The following is a 24,041-nucleotide window of genomic DNA, read 5'->3' as shown; positions in this document are numbered from 1 at the left end:
TTCATGAGAGACAGAGAGAGAGAGAGGCAGAGGCACAGGCAGAGGGAGAAGCAGGTGCCATGCAGGGAACCTGAAGTGGGACTTGATCAGGTCTCCAGGATCACGCCCTGGGCTGAAGGTAGTGCTAAACTGCTGAGCCACCCAGGCTGCCCTCATTATTTTATAATGATATTGTGAAGTTTCTTTTGCCCCAATCTAAACTTTCTCTTCTGTAACTTACACTCATTTTATTTTTTGCTGGTCCACCATGGTCTTTTGTTTTTAACAGTTTGTCCTTTTAGACTATTACTTTTGGAAAATATGCACCAATTCTGATGTATTGTCATGAAGAACATTTTTGGAATCTCCCTTTTCTGATTGTCTTTGGTGTCAATTTACAAGCCGTGAAAAAAAGCAGTTTCATTTTTCTGGCAGTCAGCATTACTCAGTGTCAGCGTTTTCTTCTGCAGAATTATGTGGTTATTTCTGAAGTCCCATTCCCTTCTGAATGGTTGGTACGTTTTGAGGCTATTTGGAAATATGGGCCCCAGTAGCTGTAGGGAGTTCTAAAACCGGTGCTAGATCAGCCCTCCACATTCTGCAAAGTGCAGTCTTCCGAATCCAAGAGCCTTCAGGGTTGAAAGCTCTGAAATAAAATTCATCTCAGATCAGTCCTACAATCCCTCAAATCATTAAACTGCTTTTAATAGGACTTGGAATCAAAGGGTGCAATCATTCAAGGTAACCATGTTTGTTTTCAATGGACAGGCATGGTGTCTATGTAGTTTAACAAGTCCAAATAAAATCGAGGTTAACAAGTAAGGAAACATGGGTTTGGGGAGTCAAAAAACTTTTAATGACAAGGAGGTGCTATGATTCTGCTCAACCAAGTATGGATTTGCAGTCCATCTTCTCAAGGATGTCTTATAATGAGCTGGTAAAACATAAATTTACTGAGACAATATCACTCATGAAATATTAATCATGTGCATTTTAGAAATATTTTCCAAATTATAGGCCCATTGAAGAGTAACAATAAAAATGTAAGCATCCATTCAGATGTGGCTATCTGGACCCAAAGTATGACCTTGGGTAAGACCAGATCTAACCTCTGACTAGCACCCCAAGATCCTTCTCAAATTGACACACAGAAGACTTGGGAAGAAGTTTCAAGCAAAGTGGAATCCCTGAAATCTCCTTTAAAGGCCTTTAATTTGAAGAATTAGGACTGTGGGTGTCTGGGGAAATAGTCGTCCAGACTGAGGGAGTAGCAAGAGCATAGGTCCTGCACAATGGTCACCAACAGCAAGGTGACCATTTGGTGGCATGGAGTGAGCAAGAGAATGATGAGATGAGGTCAGAGGTAGTTAGGGGAGGAGGCAAAGACCATGTGGTATCATGCAGGCATTGTGAAGATTTTGGCTTTCATTCTGATGAAAAGACGTTGGAAGATTTTGAGCAGAGTAGACTAATCATCAGACTTAAATCTTCCAAAAGGATGTTTTCTGTGGATATAATACTCTTAAGGGGCAAAAGCAGCAGCATGGAGGCCAGGCCGGAGGATGTGGTGTAGATGAGGGTAGTAGCAATAAAGATGGTTGGATTCTAGATAGATTTTAAAGGTAAAGCAGAAAGGGTGGGCAGATTAGGTGTGTTCGGGAGAAAGGGGGAGTCTTTCTGAGGTTTTTGGTCTGAGCAACTGGAGGTGTGTGTGGAGTGTGTGCTTGGGGAATAATGCGCATTTTCTTAAGGCTACTGAATTAGTCTACTAGAAGGGAGTGTTGACACTTGGGGACAAGGGTCTATCTTGTAGATTTTCACTCTATTGGATCATTTCTGTGTATGAAGTGAGAGGAAACAGATCGTTTTTGATCTGTTTAAATATCCCATCACTGTATCCTCTTCCCATCAAAGCTGACCATGGACTTTGGGTAGTATAGGCAGAGAATGGTTCCTTATCTATGGCAACTCATTTTTGGGGCTGAAGGTCCTGTGTTCCTGTGTCGGGGTTGTAGGGATGTGGGATTGTTTCTGACGCTTGAATTCCAATTGTTCCTTAATGTAACAAGAAACAAGAGGACCTGTTTGCAAGAGAACTGGAATCCACTTTGCCCTGGGGGGGAAAACAGTGATAAGACTGAGGAACAAGCCAAGTATTTTGGTGAGGAATTTTGACTTCAGTTCAATGGTGGGAATGTACGTGTAAGGAATGGAGGTTGCAGGGTAAAATGTTGGAAAGAAACAGAGGCTTTCTGGTTCTTACCAACTAATGTCCACCCTGTTATCACACATTTCATCTCATTAGATCTTTGCTGAGTGAAGCCTGCAGAACTTACTGCATCTCCCTTCTCATTGCCCACTCAGCTCCTTACCTCCTGCAACCTAAGCTTCCCTCCTTCTCCATTTTGCTGAAAGTACTCTCTTAATCAACATGAGGTTCTCAATTCCTGAGCTCCTCGTTAGTATGTATGTATTTATTTTAAAGATTTCATTTTTATTTATTCATGAGAGACACACAGAAAGAGAGGCAGAGACACAGGCAGAGGAAGAAGCAGGCTCCCCACGGGGAGCCCAATGTGGGACTTGATCCTGGAACTCCGGAATCACACCCTGAGCTGAAGGCAGACGCTCACCACTGAGCCACCTAGGTGTCCCTCCTTGTTAGTATTTAGTATGCATTACCCACCACAGGCATGGATGCATGCCCTCCCAGACTCCCGGCTAGCTCACGTCTCTCCTACTTCTTTGTTCCACCTGCAGAATGCCCTTTGTCATAGTCTTCTTTGGTTGACTTGCCAAAGAATTGTGCCGTATACACTTCAGACTTGCTGTCCTTACCCTCTAACTCAAGGTCATTCCAGATGTTCCCATCCTTCTTGCCTCTTGGTCTCTTTCATGTTTCTGAAAGTGCAAACCAACTGCGCATCCTAGGCGGGGCTATCTCAGAGCCTTTGTTAATGCCGATATACCCAGAATATTCTTTCATTTCTGCCTTCACAATTCTAACCATCTTCAAATCTCAGCCTACATGCCCTTTCATGATTTTTAAAAAATAATAGCTCATTGCTGCAATTCTTTTATTATAACCACTGACCTCCTCTTTTCATCACCAGGCTGCCTTGAGGGCAGGATACGTTTCTGATTCAAGTGGATACTCAGCATACTACCTAGAACAAGTATCTGACTGGCATTTCAATTAGTTAAGCTTGATGAAATCCAGAGGAATATAAATCCAGAGGAATATAAACTGGGATATGAAATTAGTCTGATTATGGTGGCACATGTCCTGTTCAAATGCACACTTAACACCAACATTTTGGTTGAGAAATGATTGAGAATAGAGTGGTAGATAAAATAGCGTTCATCACTCACTGGGATGGAACATTATCATCCAAACACACCTTGCTTCACTAGTGTCTTCTGCACCTTATTGCAAAATAACCAATTTTAATTTTAGAATTTAATAGGTCACATTGTTTTTCCTGCTCTCTGAGGGATAGAACAGAAATTCTTACTGCTCCTATGTCCTGTGTCACATGTCCAGTGAAGTAGATCTCCTACCTCCCCACACCTGCATGTTCTTGCAACAAAAAAAAGGAATGATGCTGATAAGCATGAAGACAATGAGACTGTTTCTTCTCAATTCCTGCATGATTGGTGACCATTTGTCTATAATTTTTCATTTAGTTCCACTAAAATAGTGGTTTAGAGATGAACGTCAACTAGGAAATAAATCACCATAGGAAAAGCAGAAATAACTCTTTGTGATACAGTAAACTTCTGGTATAAGAGCCTTTTAGATACTTTGTACCCATGTACTTCAGTGTGTTCTTATTAGTGATTCAAATTTAATTTTGAAAAATGTATGCCTGGTTTGCCCGCCCCACTTTTATTTATTCTTATTTTATTATTATTATTATTTTTCAGCATGGAAAAGGAGGGACACAAAAGCAATATATTCCAGTTTCAGAAAAACTTTTAAATTCTAGTACTTGAGGTGGTTACATTGGAAAATATTTTAAAATAATTCATCACATGACCAGGAACAACTGAAATTACTTTCCAAGGATAGAATTTCATTCCATTAGACTGTATAGTATACGGACATTGGATTTTAACAACATTTTAGTTTGAAAAAAGTATTTTTCATGATGGAAACTGTATGGACATAGAGAAATTTCCTTTATCACAAGTGAAAACCTATCTGTAGGGGTTGGATATGTTCTGTGTGCCTCAGACCTGCCTTGGAAAAGCATAAAGATGAAGAATTGTACTGTGTGCTCTGTCCACGTTACAATGTGAATTAGACTGTACTTCTCTTCTTGTGTAAATAAATATATCAGAAAGAGAATGGAAGTGAAGTCTTGAAGTAGAGGTCATGAAAAGAAGAGAAGAGTAAGGGGGAATATATGGGAAGAAGGAGAGATGATTGAATCAGCTTGTTTTGAAGTGGCACTCTAAATATTCTATTTCCACCAGTTATAGTATCTACATTTTCTAAGATCAGTATATTCTGTTTTCTTCATCATCATTGGCCTCTGCAATATAATTTTACATCATATATTATTAATATTTTTGGCTATAAGAAATTCTTGAAACTACATGTGATCAAAGTATAAATTTTGCTAACAACCCACATTATGTGTGTCTCCATACAGGTTTCTCTTACGTGTTTTCTGCTGCAGGGTTAGAAATCTGTTACAACAAATCCTAACACTGTCATGCCTCAGTATACTTTTCCTTAGAAAAAAAGAAACCAGCATTCTTGTAAACATTACACTGTAAGATGCAAAATTTGATGGAATTCCTAAATATCATCTCAAGATACACAAAGGTTCTCCTACATGTGTGTTCAATTCACATATCAAGAAACCCATGAAGACAACACTTTCATAAAAGGCAACATTTGTGAAAAGGCCACTGCAGTGAGCTTTGTGTTGCTGGAGTCAATACTGCAGCTGCTGTTGATTTCCTGGGTGTCTTGAGGTTAGAAGTTGATTCCGCCAAGGCAAACATCAAGTAATTTGACTTTGTCTAGATGAATGAACAGCCAGACTTCTTAACCACTTCCCTCAAACGGACTGTTCGGATCAGGTTACTTCACTTTTAGGTCAGTCAAGGCCTCCGAGACCTCCTCGTTGACCTGGGCGGAAACGCTCGCCTCGGTGACGTGGAGATGAAGGTCATACTGCTGGTCCAGGCCAAGGTAGCAGTCGCTCATGAGATACAGTGTGTAGATATACCTAAGACAGAAAAACAGAACAAAACGTAAAACCACAGTCATATTGAATTCCTTCAGAACTTTGGTGGTGAGATTCTGCTTACCTCCCAGGTAGTTCAGGAGTATAAAAAGAAATGGAAACAACATGATGATTTCGAACATATCCTACTCTTTTCAAAGCGATAAGTTCTCTCTTATCCACTTCCCCTAAAATCAAAAACCATCCTTCATCTTTTAATTTGGGAAATCGAGGGGTAACCGCATGGCTGTCTTGCTTTCCCTGTAAACCAGAAAAAAAAAAAAAAAGATAAATCATTAATAATGTCTAGACTTTCTACACCCCTTGGTTGTGGTTTTTAAAAGGCTAAGTTGTTTTTCTTGAAGGCCATAAATCTACACGGTTCAGTATAGCTATCTGGGATGTTTTAAATTTTCTGGTTTGGTGTCTTTGATATGCTATCACCTACCATTTTTCAGAATTCTTGAAGTGCACTATAGGTACTACTTTGTGGCTATAACTACCAGAATATTTGGTTCAGTTAGAACAGAAAGCCCTGATATAAAATTAGCAATAACAAATTAGTAAAGTCTCACATCAATCTTATAAATGATATTAATACTCCATTTACAGGTGAATGAATTGAGATATAATCATGTTAACCAAATCTTCCAAAGCCTTATTCATAAGAAACTGATACCTAGGGCATAAAAGACCAGACCCTGGACCTCAAGATAATAAGTACCATATAACATAAATACCTTCCCTCACCCAAGAATAAAATTCACATAAGAAAGCATATATTCTAATATGGCAATATTAAAATATCCTTTCTTTGAGGAATGGGAAATTATAAGCCAAGCAATTTGTAAATTACATTAATTACCACAATCTGAGAACCGGTATCACCATAATGGCAGCACTTGAAGTCTTTACTATAGATGGATTTTATCAAATACAAGATTATTTTGGTGATTCTTTAAGACAATGACATTGTGGCATAAAAGGTATTAATAATGACATGCTCTCAGTCAGACATCATTTAATACTGTAGAGGGAGATGCTGTACTTAAGACATTTTAAAAGAGATAAGATATTTTAAAAGAGAAGTCTGACAGCAATGCATTTTTATAGCATTTAGAAACAAATTGAGAGTTTTTCCAGCATGATAATCCAATTTTAATTTTTTAATTAATTTTTTAAAAAATATTTTTAAAATTTATTTATTCATGAGAGACATAGGCAGAGGCAGAAGCAGGGTCCTTGCAGGGAGCGCAATGTGGGACTTGATCCCAGACCCTGGCATCACGCCCTGAGTGGAAGGCAGATGCTCAAACGTTGAGCCACCCAGGTGTCCCTAAAATAATTTTTAAGTAGTAATAGGAAGGTAGAAAAATCTTCGTTTTTTTTCCCACGACTTTATCTGTATGATTAGTACTATTTGTGTGTGTCTATTTGTGTGTGTGTGTGTGTAAGTTAGGTCACCTAAAAATGCTCATGTGAAAGCCTCTGAAATACCAGAGGCCAATTAGTTCATACTTACACTGACTGATTTTTAGAATTAGAAATTTAGAATTTTTAGAATTAGAAATTACATGAGATGGGACCCAAAGGCACAGTGCTAAAAAGCCCTAACAACAGAGAACTACCATTTCAGACCATTCTGTGTCTGAAACAGCATGGACAGTACACATGAACAACAACTTCATTCCTGAGGGCTTATTTTAGATACGGGAAAGCCCCTGACAGCACTGGTTGAAACAGAAGACAAATTCTTATTTCAATTATTATGGTACTAAAACCAATCAGCCCACATGCTCTGTACTAATATTCTTAGAGGGCCAAATGCTAAATTTCTGTATCATCGGTAAACAGAAAAGACCACAGGAATTGAAAAAAACATGTTGTAAATTTTTGACCTGTGTGCACACTGACAAAGCCCTTTCATGTGCATTTTAGTGAAGGAAGCAGGCAGATGTGGCAACTGAGGCACAGAAAAACTTAGTGTCCTATTCAAATCCACAGAGCTAAGCGGTAAACCTTCGCTCTCACGTGCACCTAGCCAGAATGTGTTTTTTATGTATCAAAGTGTCCCCCCAGGCAGTGTTTCTCAAACCCTTATGTCCTTAAAAATCATTTGGGGTGCCGGGTACAAGTACAGATTTTGAGATTTCTCCCCCTGAGATTCTGATACTGTCAGTCTGATAAGGAGGGCCAAGGAATCTGTACTCTGAATTCCAGGAAATTCTTCAGGACTGAGTATACAGATGACATGAGAATAGTACTCCAGGCAATATACTATTATGTAAGGTGGATATTCTGGAGGTGAAAAATGGCACATGAGGAGAAGTGACTGGTTCCAGAAGACTGACTCTTCTCACTTAAGGCCAGTTGAGGAGGTAGGATTCATGAATGACACGGACACATTAGTAATATAAAAGATATGTGTGGTGGCGCATGCTGGTATCTGGTGTGAAGCATTTGAGAATGGAAACCAAACACTATACCTTGTGGAACCCAAAGTGGACTCTCTGCAAGCTGACTTGAAGCACATACTCTTGATCAGCATGCAATCTGATCCACCTGTTGTCATTTCGTTTGTCTGAAGTCAGAGTTGTGATGGAGAGTTCACCATGTCCCTCCACTGAGTCATCCCACCAGCCTTTAACACTTAAGCCAACATCTATCACTGGCAAGTGAGATAAGAAATTCCATGCCTGGATAAAAAAAAATAGAAGAAAAGATAATAAAGGAATGGTTAATGTGAAATGCAGTGATCAAATAAGAAACAGTGTGCTTTGAAAAAAATCAACCTCTTTGTTTTGAGATTAATTCTAGATTCAGTGTAATCGTAAGACATAATACAGAGAGGGCACCTGGGTGGCTCAGTGGTTGAGCATCTGTCTTTGGCTCAGGTCGTGATCCTGGGTCCAGGGATCAAGTCCTGCATCAGGCTCCCCGCAGGGAGATTGCTTCTCTCTCTGCCTATGTTTCTGCCTCTCTCTCTCTCTGTGTCTCTCATGAATAAATAAGTACAATCTTAAAAAAAAAAATAATACATAGAGATACTCTGCACCATTTCCTCAGTTTCACCTAATGGTAGCATTTTTCAAAACTAAAATACAATATTAATACAGGATATTGACACTGATACAATCCAGAGTTTTTGTTCAGATTTCCCAGTTTTTCCCATACTCATTCATTTGTTTATAAAAATAGTGTGCTTTTAATCTTTGTAGTTTTTAAAAAAGTTTTTATTTATTTGAGAAAGAGATTAAGAGAGAGAGAGAGAGAGATCATAAGCAGGGGGGAAGGGCAGAGGGAGAAGCAGACTCCCCACTGAGCAGGGAGCCTGATGTGGGGTTCCATCCCAGGACCCTGAGATCATGACCTGAGCCTAAGGGAGACACTTAACTGACTGTGCCACCCAGGCAGCCCTTAATCTTTGTAGTTTAAAGTCCTTTTAAAAGTGACTAGAAAAATATTATTCATTAGCTAAACTTGTCATATGACTTCTTCACTATAAATCCCCCCTAGATATTGAATGGCTAATGACTACACTAAATCTTAAGTTTAAAAATATTTGTTTTTGAGCTGCTTTGCTTTAGAGAACATCTGGTCTAACATTTATGTGACCTCTAAGGCAGACAGCATTACCAGGGGATATAAAGGTAACTTGAAAAAAAAATGCTGTGATGCAATTGTTGATGTCCCTCAGCATCATTTATTGACAACTTACTGTACAAAATGATTTTTTTTTTGTCTGTATGCCAAATTTGTTCTGTAAGGACAACATTTCTATATGTCTGTATGTTACAAGGAATCCTGTAAGGATCTAGGGTCCTTCTAGAAATAAATATGTATTTTTGGCATTATATTGAGAATATTAATTAAAATGACACACATTAAAGAGTTAGAAAATACTTTATCAATCTTTCTTTCTTAACTATATACCACAGATTACCTTATAGGCATGACGTTCTGTTTGCTAAGACTTCAGGGCTGCCGAGTATACTTAATTGAAATGAAGTAGCCCTGATGAATCAAACTACCCCTGAGGAATTCAAAAAATGTAAAACTAATGCAAATTTTCAATTCAACTACAATCCTGTAACTTGTGAATCTGAAATTATGTCTGGAGTAGATCTTGAAATAGTCAAGCTACAGAATGGTCTATACTGTGCTTCAAGGTAACAGATGGCCTATCCCCTTGCTAGAACCCAGAGTCACTGAGTATAGAAGCCATACCACTTGATGTTCTAAGCCTGGCCAGAGTGGAAAAGTGATCAAGGGGACACTCAAATACACAATTTCTGAAAAGCATTTAACTTTGTGAGACAACGTAAGTAACATTTACCTCACGAAGCATGCCTTCATGTTTCCTTACTTGTCCTATTAAATTAGTTACCGAGAGATGTTTTCAGGTACTAGCCACTCGTTGGGATTTTACTTTACAAAGCCCCCAAAAGCCAGATCTGGTTTTTATATATATGTGATCTTTTTTGTAGCACTTAACTTATGACTTTTCATCCATGGTGTGTACACATATATTTGTTGGGTGTGTGTATGTGTATATACACACACATATATATAAAAAACATAAGCTATTTTTAAAGAAACTGCTAAGACATTTCAGTACCAGCCAAACATATTTATCTGAGGATTAATCTTCATCTATTGAATCAGGCAAGAGCACTGCCATGCATACAATTATTTAATTAGCGGCCAAATCCTCTGCCAGTCAGCAGCCGTTCCAGGCATACTGATGGGGAAGAAGATGCAAATCTCACAGTCGTACTGCTTTTTCTCATTACTACTGCAATTAGCACTTAAATTGATGCTTTAAACATACTAATTTCTGGAATAATTCAGGATTTGTATGTTACCTGGGATCGCCTCACTGCAGAGCCGACACCAGATTGCTCTGCAAATTGAAGCACTTTTGAGCCAAATAACCATCATCATATCAGACTGAGCCAATTTGCATTTGGTTTTAAAGATAACAGAATGGCAATTTATGCAAATAAATTAAGTAAGTTTACTTCTGAGTTCTCCCTGAACTAATTATAACAATGTTCTAATTTTTCATCACATCTAAAACTTGGCTTGAAATCAGTGTATGTTAGGTTAGAAATCTGTTGTTGCTAACAGAAGCCTTGTTTGGATTTAAATATATTGTTTTTATTCATAATTTTGATGGTAATATAGTTAGAAAGGTAGGCACTTATTATGAATATTTAAGTTGCTTTTTTGTGCCAATTTTGAGTTCAACAGAAACTGAACAATCAGACTTTAATGCCTGTAATACGTTTTCTAAGTCTTGCTCAAAACCAACTTCCATCGGAAATAAAAAGAATGACATGGTTTAGAAGTTTCTTCAATACCTGTATTTGCAAGTCAATATGTTAATTATGTTATAATTCCTGAATGTTTGACATATTTAGGGTAAAACTGCTGAAGACTTAGAAGTCTATATATGCCAAAAATTTCTGACATCATTCACTCATATTTTTGGCCTTTCCAAAGATGGTTTGGAAAGATGACCTATGTTGTCTTTTACAACACAGATTTAGTTTCCTATCTAAGTTAAATGGCATACAAATAAGAAATTTACTTAAAGAATTACTTTAGAATCTAGGAACAATAAAGTGATTAAAATAAAGGGGGAAGGTATAAAAAAGTAACTGAGGGAATTGCATGAAAATCTACCCAAATGCAATTTATACCCAAGTGGGTGATGCAGCCTAGTGACGGACAAGCTACTTGTAGGCTTTTCTAAGCTGGCTTAATAGCATTATACTGAATCAACTTCCAATAATGCCAGTGCTACTACTAGTTATTGTTACTGCAATTATTTTTATTTAATATTGTTATTGACCTCTTTTCTATATTAGGAACTACATAAAGCAGTTTACATAATAATTATCTTGCTTAATTTTCAAACAATACTTCATGAGATGAGTATAATGTCTCCATGTTCATAATCACGGTAAGTGGCAGACAGAATTTAAACCCAGGTGAGTCTGGCTCCAAAATCAAGAGTTAGAAAACTCTTGGTATAATTCCCTGGGAAGTATAAGGAAGCTTCAAAACACAGAAACAATGGCCTGACCTGCTTCATTTTCACAGCTGGTAGCTCATTTTCCATCATGGAGCTGAATACATGGTCTTTCCCTCCGCAGGCATGGATCAGTTCAGGAAGGCAATCGATGAAGCCATGGCACCCAGCACGTACTCCCTTTATACCTGGGCTCCATTTCCTGAGAAATAATATCAACACTAATGAAATAATTCTTTCATAGAGCAAAATATTTCCAGCTCATTGACAATGAGAATTGTCAGGAATTGGTTTATGTAATGAGAACAGTTTTTCAAAATTAAGACTACTATACAACTTTTTAAAGGCCGTTGCCAGTAAGTTTCAAAATCAGCCAGTATTCTCTAATATATCAATTTAAGGCAGTATGGCTATTATGACATAAGATGTGTAAATCAAATGTGAGCTCAGTAACTACTTAGGGTTTACAGATAGGGGGTGTGTTTCTATAGGAAGGCACTAATGTTCAGTAGTGCTTCCACGTGGATAAAGCACTGACTCGAGCCCTGGTATGTTTTTTAATGGAGGTCTCTAATATAATTACTTACATAAAGTTTTCATTTTAAGTTGATGGTAACATACAATTAAAAGTCCATTTTGGAAATCTTTTGAGAGTTATAGCATTAGTTCAGGGTCCCAGAGCAAAGTCCACCTAAATTTTATCCTCTATTATATATATATATATATATATATATATATATATATATATATATATATATACACATAAAGAAGAAAAATACAATTGAAATTATACAAATATAAGCACTTTTCAGGGTGACAGCAAAGAACTAGATCAAATCTCCTGGACTCCAAGCAGCTTTCCATAACAGACCTGCATGCTGTGTTGCAATATTACCCTTATGTACCTAATTTACTGTTGAAATCCAACTCCCCTAACTTTTAGTACCATATTGGAAGGGTTCCTGAAATTGAGCTGCAGACATGAGGTATCTGCCTTTCCCCTCATGCCACCTGCTGCTGGTGTGGCTCACTCTCTGAATGTGCCTTTTAGTTTCCAAGACATCCCATGGTGGGGACTCAAGCACCATGGAAATAGTTGCCTGGGAACCCTCTACTCCTAGGAAAGTCCACCTGAGGACTTACCTAGGAGACCCCCGTGTGTGTGAGGTTCTGGTTGACTTCTGTATCTAGATGCCTCAAATGAGTACACCCCTTACTTAGTCCATCTGACAAGAGGAAGTGGGTACATGATGGCAACCTACAGCCAGACTGTTCTGTGTGTCTATGGGACTGTAAAACAGCATTTTAGCTGCAAAGGACCTCTCAACTGATGTGAAACACTGGTGTGAAATAAACACTTTCATTTAAACACTGCCAACCTTACTTGTACTATGTACTGTTTTTTTCCTTGCGAAAATATTTCCAGCTATGTACACAAGACCTACAGCTTAAATAATTTGATAATAATATAAAACTCTTCTTTTTAGTACAGGTTATATCTCGAGGTGCTAGTATATATAACTACCCAGTTTTGGACATTTTGTAGATGTACAATTTACCTTTGACAATGGATTTCAGATCCCTTGACTCTACTGTGCAGTAAGAGAAACTAGCCATTTATTTTTGGTTTAGATCACAAAGCACTTTCGTAACATCTTTTAAAATAAAGGCTGATATTGTAAAGGATCAAATGCAGTTAAAATAGAAATGTATATAATTTTAACAGAAAACAAGAAAAGGTTAAAATGAATTGTGGTTCAGCTTATGGTAGACGATCAAATTCCAACAGAGACCCTTATATCACTAGGCCATGTCTCTCTCTGGCAAACAGGCATTTTCACTGTAAAGACTCAGGCACAACATGAAAGTCAAGTGACCACACTTGTAAAAAATATTACTTTTGAAATTAAGAAAGATAATTACATTGAAAATTATAACAATTATATATAACAATTACCTGAAAATGTGAAGATGGTGGAGTTCTATGTTTGGTATTGAAAGAAGAGAAGAGTCCTTTAACCACCGACCCTGGATCACCATCTGAACCAGATTGGTGATATTCAGGGCAGTCACCAGCCAGCCCTGGTTTGCAGCCACATCCAGCATTGCCTGAACAGGGGGAAAAATGCACGTATTACAAGAATACCATGGCACTTGCCCTCTCCATTGGGGATCTCATGTTAACTTTATCAGAAGACAAACATAAAATAATAAGCATTATACCTCTAAATGACTATAATCAAAATAGAAACCAGAAAGTAAACCACAGTTGGGTTGGAAGGAACAAATCAAAACTCTCATAGCATTTGTTGCACATTTTTTCCTATAAAGTACCACATTTTTAGCTTTTCTTAGGGAAGCAAATATAGTCAGGTAGGACTGGTAACCAGTAATAAAACAAAGAAAAGCCCAGTGTACTTTAAGAACAAACACCTATATAATTCACTGTATCAAGAGCATTAGAAGCAGCATCTAAAGGGTAAAGCTCAGGAAGTCTTTTCCAAATTTAATATCAATAATGGTAAGATAACAGGCCTTCTTGCCAAAAATTTATTTTCCCCCCAAAGCAGGCTGGAAGGCAGAGCCCTGGTTTTCAATGAAAATAATACACTACATACTTACAAATGGGGCAATTGCCAGTGGTACAAGTGGAATGATGAGAAGCTATTCATATTAGTCTATACATTTAATCTAATGTTTTATGGACAAACAAACGGCTGCATTTGCCTAAGGCAAAACTAAACAGTGAAATCTTCTTTAAACAAAGGAGAAGTTTACACAGGCAAAGCTATTTCAATTAAATTAGATTCTGGAGAATGCTGACTTAAAGACACATAAGTTAATATCATGATCTGAGGCAGCTACTTTATACAGTTTTAGGAGTGTACTCTCTTGTTTTGGGAAATGAAGATATGAAAATAAAAAGAAATTCTATACACCTAGTAAATGCTGAAAATGACAGTATAATGGTAAACAGCTCAGTACCAGCAAAAATATTTATAAAATGTTGTATAAATCTATTAGAACATTTTTGGAATAATTTTTAAGGCATATTATGCTAGTAAAATTAATTCATCATGCTATTTAGTACTACTGAGGCAGACATATTTCCCTCCTAAGTTTTGAGTTTCCTATTCTGTGTCCTCGAATTTAACAAAAAGTGAAACCTGTTTAAAAAACACCTGGCTAAACCAATCTGTTGTCTTTTTATATACATTACACGAAAATGGATCAATAGTTCTGGCTATCATGATTAATGTGATGAAGTGGTCAAACTGGGTTTTAGCACCTGTAAGTCAACCATATATGATAAAGCTTCATATTGGTATAATAGATACCTTTATATGTGTGTATATCAATGTGTATACATGTAAGAATGTACATGTTTATCAATTTAGGGAAATCCGTTTCCATTCTTCCATTTCTCTGTAGAGCTGATTAAAATGCTTTGCCTTTCTCTGAAGTATATAAGACAAACGGATTGTGACCAAAAAAAAAAAAAAAAAAAAAAAGTATTAGTTCACAAGTAACAGTTCTTGATTTATGTAAGGGAAGAGAAAGAAAAAAAAAAAGAAATGAATAATTATATCTAATGCAGTATGATGGTGGTGTTAGAAGTTGTAATGTGGGGTGACTATGGCGCTTTTACTTGTGATTTTACATTATAACTTGACTGGAAATAAATTCCAGACCAAGAGCTCACATACAAGAAGAGCTGGATGGATGGACCATATGTTTTTAACTTTGAAGTTTTCATGATGAAGTTGAAAGATTTCATAAAATTTATGAGCATTCCCCACAATTTTTCATTGTATGATCCAGATGTGAAAATGTACAAAATCATGCAAAGTGATTGCTTACATGAAGTAAATGAAAAGCCATGTCATGAATTGAAAACTATTATTTCTCTCATTTTAATTTAGAGAAAAGGCAGGAAGGGAGATCAAAAATCTGGGATGAAAAAAGGTTTTGCAACTCTACCCAAAGTGGTGAATGAAATGATGCTCTCTGCTCCATCACTCCCTAGTTGCTCCCCACCCTCCACCTCTATCACTGTCTTAGTGCAGACCTTCATTAACTCTCACCTGGAATAATCTAACCAGCCCTTTAGTCTCATTCTCATCTAATTTTTCTTCTATCCATATTTTATATGGTTACCAAAGTAAATTGTTAGAGAGAGAAGAGGGATCATATCATTCATCTGCTCAAATTTCTTCAATGGCCTTGTACTACATAGAGGACAAAGCTAGTGCTTTTCTGCCTGACAGTTTTGGTCTGTGATCTAGCTGGTTCTGGCTTTTCACCCTGGCCTCTTCCTCCCTGTACCCCTGATATAGCAATACTAAATAAATGACTGCTATTTATCCACATTTGCCCTTGCACTTTATGTTCTCTTTTTGCAAATCCTGCTCTATCTACCTGTTTTCCTGGGAAATTTTGATTCATCCTTCAAGTCTATCTCAAATGCTACTTCTTACTGTGAAGTCTCCTTGATTCTTCCAGATGGACTGTAGATATTTTTTTCTTTTCCTGTGTGTCTGCTGTTCTTGATGCATGACTCTGTTATCCTATTGTGATTCTCTGTTTACACATCTGTCCTTTTAACTATAGACTTCTTGATGGCAAGAATGAAGAAATATTCTGTTACCTCTAGCCTAGTGCACTAAAGAAATATGTTTTGTGAAGGAATATTGGTAAAAATCCAATTACAATGATTATAACAACATTTTGCCTAAGTTATTGCACACAGTCCCTGCAGCTCAGGACAAACTGGAGGATGTGGGCTTGGATCTCAGGGTGAGCAAGCAAGCCAATTTTACTGTTCCCAGGTGCATACCTAAAGAAACTAAGGTGAAGGGATGGTCCAGGTAAATGGACTTGAGGGTCCTGATAGGTTGTACTGACATACCTCTGCATGACTGAGCCTAGGATGGATTCTCTGTGTCTTTTCTAGCAGTCTTTCTGATAGACAAAGCCTAATAGGTATCTGCTCCTCCCCCGAGTGGGGCTGACTTTGGCAGCAGCTAGAGATCATGGCTCGGTTCCCCAACTCACCTCAAAGTCCCTTATAGAGATCTAATGCTCAACAACAAAGGTGGTTTTGTACATTGAGGAGCTATAACTCTGGACCAGCTTAGCATTAACATTAGGCAAATACTTAATCCCTCTTTACTTCACATCTACTTTCTAACTTGGCATGCTACTCACAGGACAAAATTAGGATGATTCTAAGTGTAGGGGAAAAAAGGATGGGCACTGACTCTGTTTGAAGCTTTCTCCTACTAAGTTGGAATGAACTCCAATTGATTGTTGATTGAGAATTCTTTGTCATTTCCAGCTGTGACATAATGGAAATATAATTTCTAGCACTGTATTTATAAAATTATGTCACACTTAAAACCTTATCATAATTAGTAGAAACTGTGGAGCTGTCATTTGTTCATAGGAGAACAGGTGATTAGTTTGGTTTTTAACATTGTAACTGAGGTGCCACTAGGAAGCCAGGTGAAGAGTCTAGGTAAGAACTCAAGAACTTCTGAGTACTTGGCTTTATGCCAAGTGAAACAAAAATAATTGGTAAAACAATAACAACTACAGGCTGTAAAAATCACCTCCACCCTTCACTCCTACAAACAACAATGAAAAAATCAGAGTTAGAAATTGGACACTCCGGAAGAATTTTTTAGGTTCTAGGGGTCCTGGGTCCAAAGGCATGCTTTATGACTTGAATACAACTCATGGCCTGAACGTTTATTTTGAATCAATTTCAAGAATTCCCTAAGCATATCAGGCTTGGTCTTAGTATTTAAATTCAACCACATTTTCACAGTGGTGCTATTACTTCTGCGCAGGACAGATTTATCCAAACAGAGAGCTATTTTCTTGTCTTCTGCTACTGTAGAGTATACTTAAAAATGCAAGCTTGACATCTCTCTCTATAAATTATGGCAAATAAAATTTCATTCAATTATTAAAAGTCACAAACAGTGACTTATACAGTTAAAGTCAAGCTGTATAGACAGTATGCATATATGAGGAAAATATTTGTATAATGGTGCACAGATTATAAAACACTTGTAAATAGTTCACCCTGAATCTATAACAATACCAAGTATGAGGCAGGCATTGATACCATCCTCCTCTCACAAATGGAGAAACTTAAGCTTACAGGAGTTCAGTGGCTATGTAATCACACCAGTCAGAAGTGAAGTTAAGACATGATCTTGGTTTTCCAATCAATTACCTGTGTTCATTACACTATATTCTATTACCTTTGGATGACTTACATTGACCTTGGCTTGTTTCTTTTCTTTTTTTAAAGTAGGCTCCACACCCAACATGGGACTTTGAACTCACGCCCCCTGAGATTCCAAGTCACATGCTCTACTGACTGAGTCGGCCAGATGCCCCTAGCCTGTCTCATTTCAAGACAGATTTAAAGTGGTTTACATCTAACCTTTCCCTCCTTCATAACAGAAAAATAAAAATTCCAGACAAAATAATTAGGCATTTAATCAATTACTGTCTCTGTATGAATTTCATTAACACAATCTTGAAAACTTAAAAATTTTAAAGTAATTTGAATCTTTCATTTGGTTATAAGTACATCTTAATATTTGATATGCAGGCATTATATATCTTTTGGAATCCAACTGAATTCTGGATTTAAATAGTTCCAGGGTAATAGAAGAACTTTGAGTACTGTGACTGAATTAAAGTCAACCTCATTGCAAGGAAACAGAATTGCTGACCACCAAAAGCAAAACTATCATTCAATATACATCGAGGTATTAAAGACAGATAATAAGATGAAGCTCTAAGGCCCATTATTTAAAATTTTGTAAATTTATTTGAAAAGTCTGTGAACTAGTGCTCAGTGTCAACAAGACTCTGGCTGTAGAGTATACATATGGAGCAGGAGAGATAATGCACCAGCTCCTCTACCCACAGCTCCCTTAGCATTCTGACTTATAACCTCTTTTCTTCCTCCCTTTATCCTTTCCTCTCTTTAAGGAACTTTTCCTCTTTTTTTTTCTTAAATTAAGATTTTTATTTATTTTTTCATGAGAAACACACACACACACACACACACACACACACACACACACACAGAGACACAGGCAGAGGGAGAAGCAGGCTCCATGCAGGGAGCCCGAAGTGGGACTCGATCCCGGGTCTCCAGGATCAGGCCCTGGGCTGAAGGCGGCGCTAAACCGCTGAGCTGCCCAGGAACTTTTCCTCTTTTTCCTCACATCTTCTGCTAGTCATTTTTGTGTATCTAGAGGAAGAGTAGGGACTGTAACAATCACATGAAAATAAGATCATGACAAAGGCTGAAAGGGCTAGATAATGTTGCTACTTCTGTTCAAATTAGATGACATAAAGTCAATAATACACTGACAGGGTTTCAGAGAAAGATTTATTTAGTCTGGAATGGTAGAAAAAGATTTTTGGGGATGCCTGGGTGGCTCAGCGGTTGAGCACTTGCCCCTGGCTCAGGGCATGATCTGAGTTCTCAGGATCAAGTCCCACATCAGGCTCCCTGCCTGGAGCCTGCTTCTCCCTCTGTCTACATCTCTTTCTCTCTCTGTGTCTTTCACGAATAAGTAAATAAAATCTTAAAAAAAAAAAAGAAAAAGATTTGTTAATTTATAGAAGTCAAGTTACTATTTATGAAATGTCATGAGAGTTCAAAAATACTATGGAAAGATCATCAAAAACAATGAAAGTCTGTGAAATTCAGAGCCAAGAGGAGTCTAAGGAGACATGACAACCAAATGTAATGTGGTATTTTGAATGGGATCCTAGAAAAGAAAAAGGACATTAAGTACACTAAAGAATTCTAAGTACTGACTTTAGTTCATAATAACATATCACTATTGGTTCACTAATTGTGACAAATGTACCATATTAATGTAAGATGCTAATAATAGAGGAAAACTGGGTGTGGGATATATAGGCTCTCTCTGCAACTTTTCTGCACATCTAAAACTGTTCTAAAATAAAAAGTTTATTAAAAAAAACACTCTGGAAATTCATTTTAAGCAGCTTGTTAAAACATTAGCTGTGAGACATCTGCTAGAAGATGCACTATGTAGTTCAAGAGCTCCCAGAAGTTTTACAATGATGGGAAAACCTGGGGAAAAAAAAAAAAAGCTTTCTTGACAGAAAGGCATACTCCTTTAAAGGTTCAGGTCAGTTGCAAGAAATGATACAATATTTTGTCAATAATTAAAGTGCTATAAGTACATTTATAAGAATCTTTTTCAATAGCAACAGTTGTGCACTGTAACTTTCTCCTGAACTTTCACCCCCAGAAGGTTAGCATTCAGGAAGCTCAGCTGCTGTCTAACAAACTTAATTAATCAAAAAGTCATTTCCGAGCTGTAACTATGAGTAAAAGCGCTTCAAGTGTGCTAGCAAGCCTACAAGTTAATCAAAATGCTAATGCAGTACAAATTAAAGTTGTGATTAACATTTCACAGTAGCTGCTTAAGTGAGTTGATCACACAAATGGGTTAAGCATTACTCATTTCCTATAGCCCCAACCGGGAAAAGGGTTGTTATGTGGGTATGAGGAGAGGAGCTGGGGGTAGAAGGACCCTTCATAATAGCATCACATCATCAATAAACCATCACCAAATTGTCATACAAAAGCTTACAGGTAGAGTCACCCAGGGGGAAATAGCCTTCCAAATTATATTATAGTCCTTGAAGGCAGATTGACTGTAAATCCACAAGAATAAGTAAAGGTGTTTAACACCTCAAAATCCACACATTTGTGTTAGTTTTGGAAATGTGACATGCATCAGTTCTGTGTTGCTTCTTGGTGGGTGGGGAGGGGGAAGGGTGGAAGTGGTACTTTGTTTTAAGTGTTGTTTCCCATGTTCTACTGAGGAATTAAAATGTACCTTTGATAAATGAAAAAATAACCACTAACTGGATAATGATTCATTTTTTTAGTAAGTTTTTATTTTAATTCCAGTGTGGTTAACATATGGTGCTATATTAGTTTCAGATGTACAGTACAGTGATTCACCTGGATGGTAATTCTGCACCATGGTCTGGATCTTTGCATTTGGGAGAATAATCATTCAAGATTAAGTTCATTTAGAATTATTTACTTTTAAATAGTCATCCATTAATAAAACTTCATCAGGCTTCCATGGCAAGATATGAGCTCCTGGAAGTCTTGCCAGGAAAGCAGCCTGAATTAGACTTCCTTGTCTCCATGAATTTGATAAGGTCACACTAATGTTTACAATAAACAGACTACATTTGTTGGTAGACAATACATATTTGGCAGATAATCTCAAAAACATTGGAGAATCCACACATAATAAATTTCCCTTTTCAATCCTCTCTGAATAAAGAACTAGAAGGGAAAAAGTGAAATATTTATTCATTTCATTCAACATGATATACTGACACATACTATATGCCAAGGATTATGTCCAAGTCACCTTGCCAGTGACATTAAAAATAGTTATTGATAAGGTTCCAGCCTACTTTGGATGATGCAAAATCTTCTAAATATGCTTATAACATTAATGTTCCTTGAAATATATCCATAAAACAGATATATTTAAAACTCCATAGTGTAATTTTCATCTTAGGATCCTTTAAAGACTTGAGTTGCAGCAATTAACTATTTTTTTTAACTCTTTAGAGATTGCTAAATATGTATAATCCAATTTTGGAAGTCTAGAAATTATTTACCAATAATCCATCCATCTTTTTCTCAAAATGATCTGAAGAAGCTTTCTGAAGTCTATTATGCTATACTGTCCACTTAAAGATACTATTTTCATTTGGTCTAAGTAGAAGCATTTAAAAGTGTGAAAGGATTCTAAGAATATACAGAAGATTTTATCGACCATTTGCTATATCAAAACATTTCTTATAAGTATTGGATTAAAGATTTGACCAAGTACTTTTTTTGTTAAGCTTAGCAACACCTGGCCTATTTTCACTGCTAACTGTATTTGACTCTAAAACTGGTTCACTTCATTGACACTGACATTCTTCAATACATTGACAACCCACTGAGCATGTGCTTAGTGCACCCACAGGTAAATACTCCTCAAAGGTTACATTAGTCTTCCCCCATGGCGGTTTTATCTACTGGCATCATCAAATATTTCTATGCTTTTTAATCTACTACAAATGGTAATCATTTTGTTAATGGAAATATAGACCCAGGTATAGTTATAGTATTTCTCAGTTAAAATTAAGTCAATGAAAAAATATTCATATCATTACATCACTTCTTTCCTTATCATATTCCTTCCTGTTTCCATACCTGAATACATGCATACAAACATATCTTAAGTTTATCAATTCAAATCTCTTAAAAATAGATTGAAAATGTAATGTGTTTTCAGAATAGATGTGGGTTAAGGAAAAAACAGTGATTATTTGAAATGTAATGTGCTTTAAGTTTGTCAGAAAAGGTTTACAGAGGTAAAGATGTCAAATTATTGCTGAAATTTGAGCTAAACAACAATTTCACCAATAAACTTTTAGGGATTTGTTTTTGTAAATTTAAGAAGGCTCTCTGGGTGAAGAAAAGTATATTTATCTATTCGATTCATATATTTCCTCCCCTTCATTTTTGACTAGCACCATTTATGACCATGTTAGATGATAACTAGACTATTGAGATCATTTTGCAACGTATACAAATGTCAAATGAAAGAAGCCAAGAACCTAACCTAGACAGGGTAGGCAAACTTTGAAGAATGAAAGAGAAACATATAATGTGTGTACGTGTGTTTTAATAGGAATGTATGCGTAGGTTGTTCTAGTATGCATATACTATATTACAGGGTTTTTCGTAATAACGAAATTATTCTTAATTACGAAATTACGCTGGCATTTCTCCTTCCCTCGATGGTTGTATCAGCAATCTGAACCTTCCTCCATTATTTCCAATTTTTGTAGTTTTAGGGGAGAATGTGGGGAGGTACATGGTTAACTCTTGGTATATCTAGAATAATATAAAAACCTCAAGAAAGAGCATAAGCAGTTGATATAAAAAAGGCAAACAGCATATCTACTGGACGCTGTAGGGTGATACAATAAAGTAATTACAAATATCAACTGTGTTAACAAGTTGCTCTTAGAAACTGGTTAAAATAATTATGGATTGTTGAAGGGAACTAGAGTAAATAAGAGGAGGTGATTTGTGTATATATAGAAGGGAGTGATGAATTATAAATATTATTCATGGCCCAGCGGGAATCCTTGGTTTTAAAAAAAGTAGATATTCCTGTGAAGTTCTCATTTTTAAAACAAATTCTGATTAGACCATGAGTACAATTTTTAAATTCATCCTTATAGGACAAAGGGAACCTGGTGAGATATACCTTTATTATGTATATTGTATGCTGAAAATTGTTTTTCTTTTTGTTGTGATCTTGGGAAGATTACTTAGTGTTCATCTGTAAAATGAGGATAATTGTACTACTTCATTAGACTATGATAATGAATGCAGTGTACAGCAAGTAGAACAGAGCCTGGTACAAAGAAAAGTTCTCAAAAAATGTTCAGCACTATCATTGTTAATGATGGTCTGCCTTAGGGGCCCATCATCATATAGTGATTTTTTTGGTGTGGCATGCAGGGATAGTGCACAATTCCCCAAATAATTCTGGTCGAATTTGGTATTTATATATGTTAATTCCAATTTAAATTTGGAAGCAAAGCTCTTCAGATATCTTTCTAACTAACCTACAGTCACATATCTGTGTGTGTGTGCGTGTGTGTATCTTCTTCTTTCATGAGATCGCAGAATCATCTTATAGTCTTTAAAGGCACTGATGCTAAAAGTCCTTTAAAATAAATATCAAAATGCACACAGATATTTTGATCTGTTAAATTCAGGCTGCAGCAGCATTAGCTGACAGGTCAATCTATCATTTACCGCATCTGCAAGAAACTTTCCCAAATAACCTAGTAACCTGACAGCACAATCACACTTTGAAGCACACAGCCCTCTGGTTCTCCGCTCATTGAGTCAGCTCCTCCAGCCCGGGCTTCCCTTTTTCTATGAAACACCTGAAGGCATTCAATCACTGGGAAGTTTTGCTATAAATACCAAACAGGAGGTAGTGGGAGTGACTAAGATATAAACTGGTAGCCTTTTGCTATTTGGCTCACTATTGTATTTAGATAGTTTTCATTTAAATGTGGATGATTTTAAAGATTCTACTTTTAAGTAAAAATGAGATGACTTTAACGTAAAGACTTAATGGCACTTCTTAGAAAAGATCAGAGATAACAGATCAGGATTTAAAGTCCTGGTATTCCACTGGTTTCAGTATGGACTGCCTTGACAAATCACATTTAACAAAGTTATTTAACTTCTCTAAACATCAATTTCTTCCTCTCTTGATTAAAACAAAACAAAGCAAAACAAACAAACAAACAAACAAACAAACAAACAAACAAAAACACAAAACAGCAGAGAGGTAATCAAAAGACATCAACCAGACATCAGCAGTTCTGGCTTTGCTGTCAAATTTGGAAAATTTAGGCAAGTCAGTTTAATTTTTGAAACTTCTTATTTGTAATCTTCTCACAAAGGCTAAAAAACATAAAATTTTCCTTTAGTACATACAATACAGAAAGGATGTCATTTCACTTATGATATTTTACAAATATATATTACAGTCAACATGATCAAGAAGAGGGTTTCAAAGGTGAAATGGCAAGAATAATCAACTCTATAATCACTCAATCTACAAATGAAAACATTTTAAGCAGATTTTAAAAACAGATAT

At 36.6% G+C, this 24,041-nt stretch overlaps 1 protein-coding gene across 5 annotated transcripts in view; it reads right to left on the bottom strand.

Annotated features, from left to right (window-relative positions):
- Positions 1–3,937: 3,937 nt before the first annotated feature.
- ASCC3 (activating signal cointegrator 1 complex subunit 3) overlaps positions 3,938–24,041 on the bottom strand; it is a 335,529-nt gene continuing 315,425 nt past the window's right edge. For all 5 annotated transcript variants that reach the window (XM_072831965.1, XM_072831969.1, XM_072831966.1 and 2 more), the window contains 5 exons: positions 13,214–13,365; positions 11,311–11,458; positions 7,706–7,915; positions 5,305–5,480; positions 3,938–5,222 (listed from right to left, as the gene is read on the bottom strand). In XM_072831965.1, coding sequence (XP_072688066.1) covers positions 5,075–5,222; positions 5,305–5,480; positions 7,706–7,915; positions 11,311–11,458; positions 13,214–13,365 — 834 coding nt within the window. In that variant the 3' untranslated portion in view covers positions 3,938–5,074. The remainder of the gene's footprint in view (positions 5,223–5,304; positions 5,481–7,705; positions 7,916–11,310; positions 11,459–13,213; positions 13,366–24,041) is intronic.

This window comes from Canis lupus, chromosome 7 (assembly GCF_048164855.1).
Source record: "Canis lupus baileyi chromosome 7, mCanLup2.hap1, whole genome shotgun sequence".
Lineage (NCBI taxonomy): Eukaryota > Metazoa > Chordata > Mammalia > Carnivora > Canidae > Canis > Canis lupus.
This window is presented reverse-complemented; position numbering and strand designations above follow the sequence as displayed.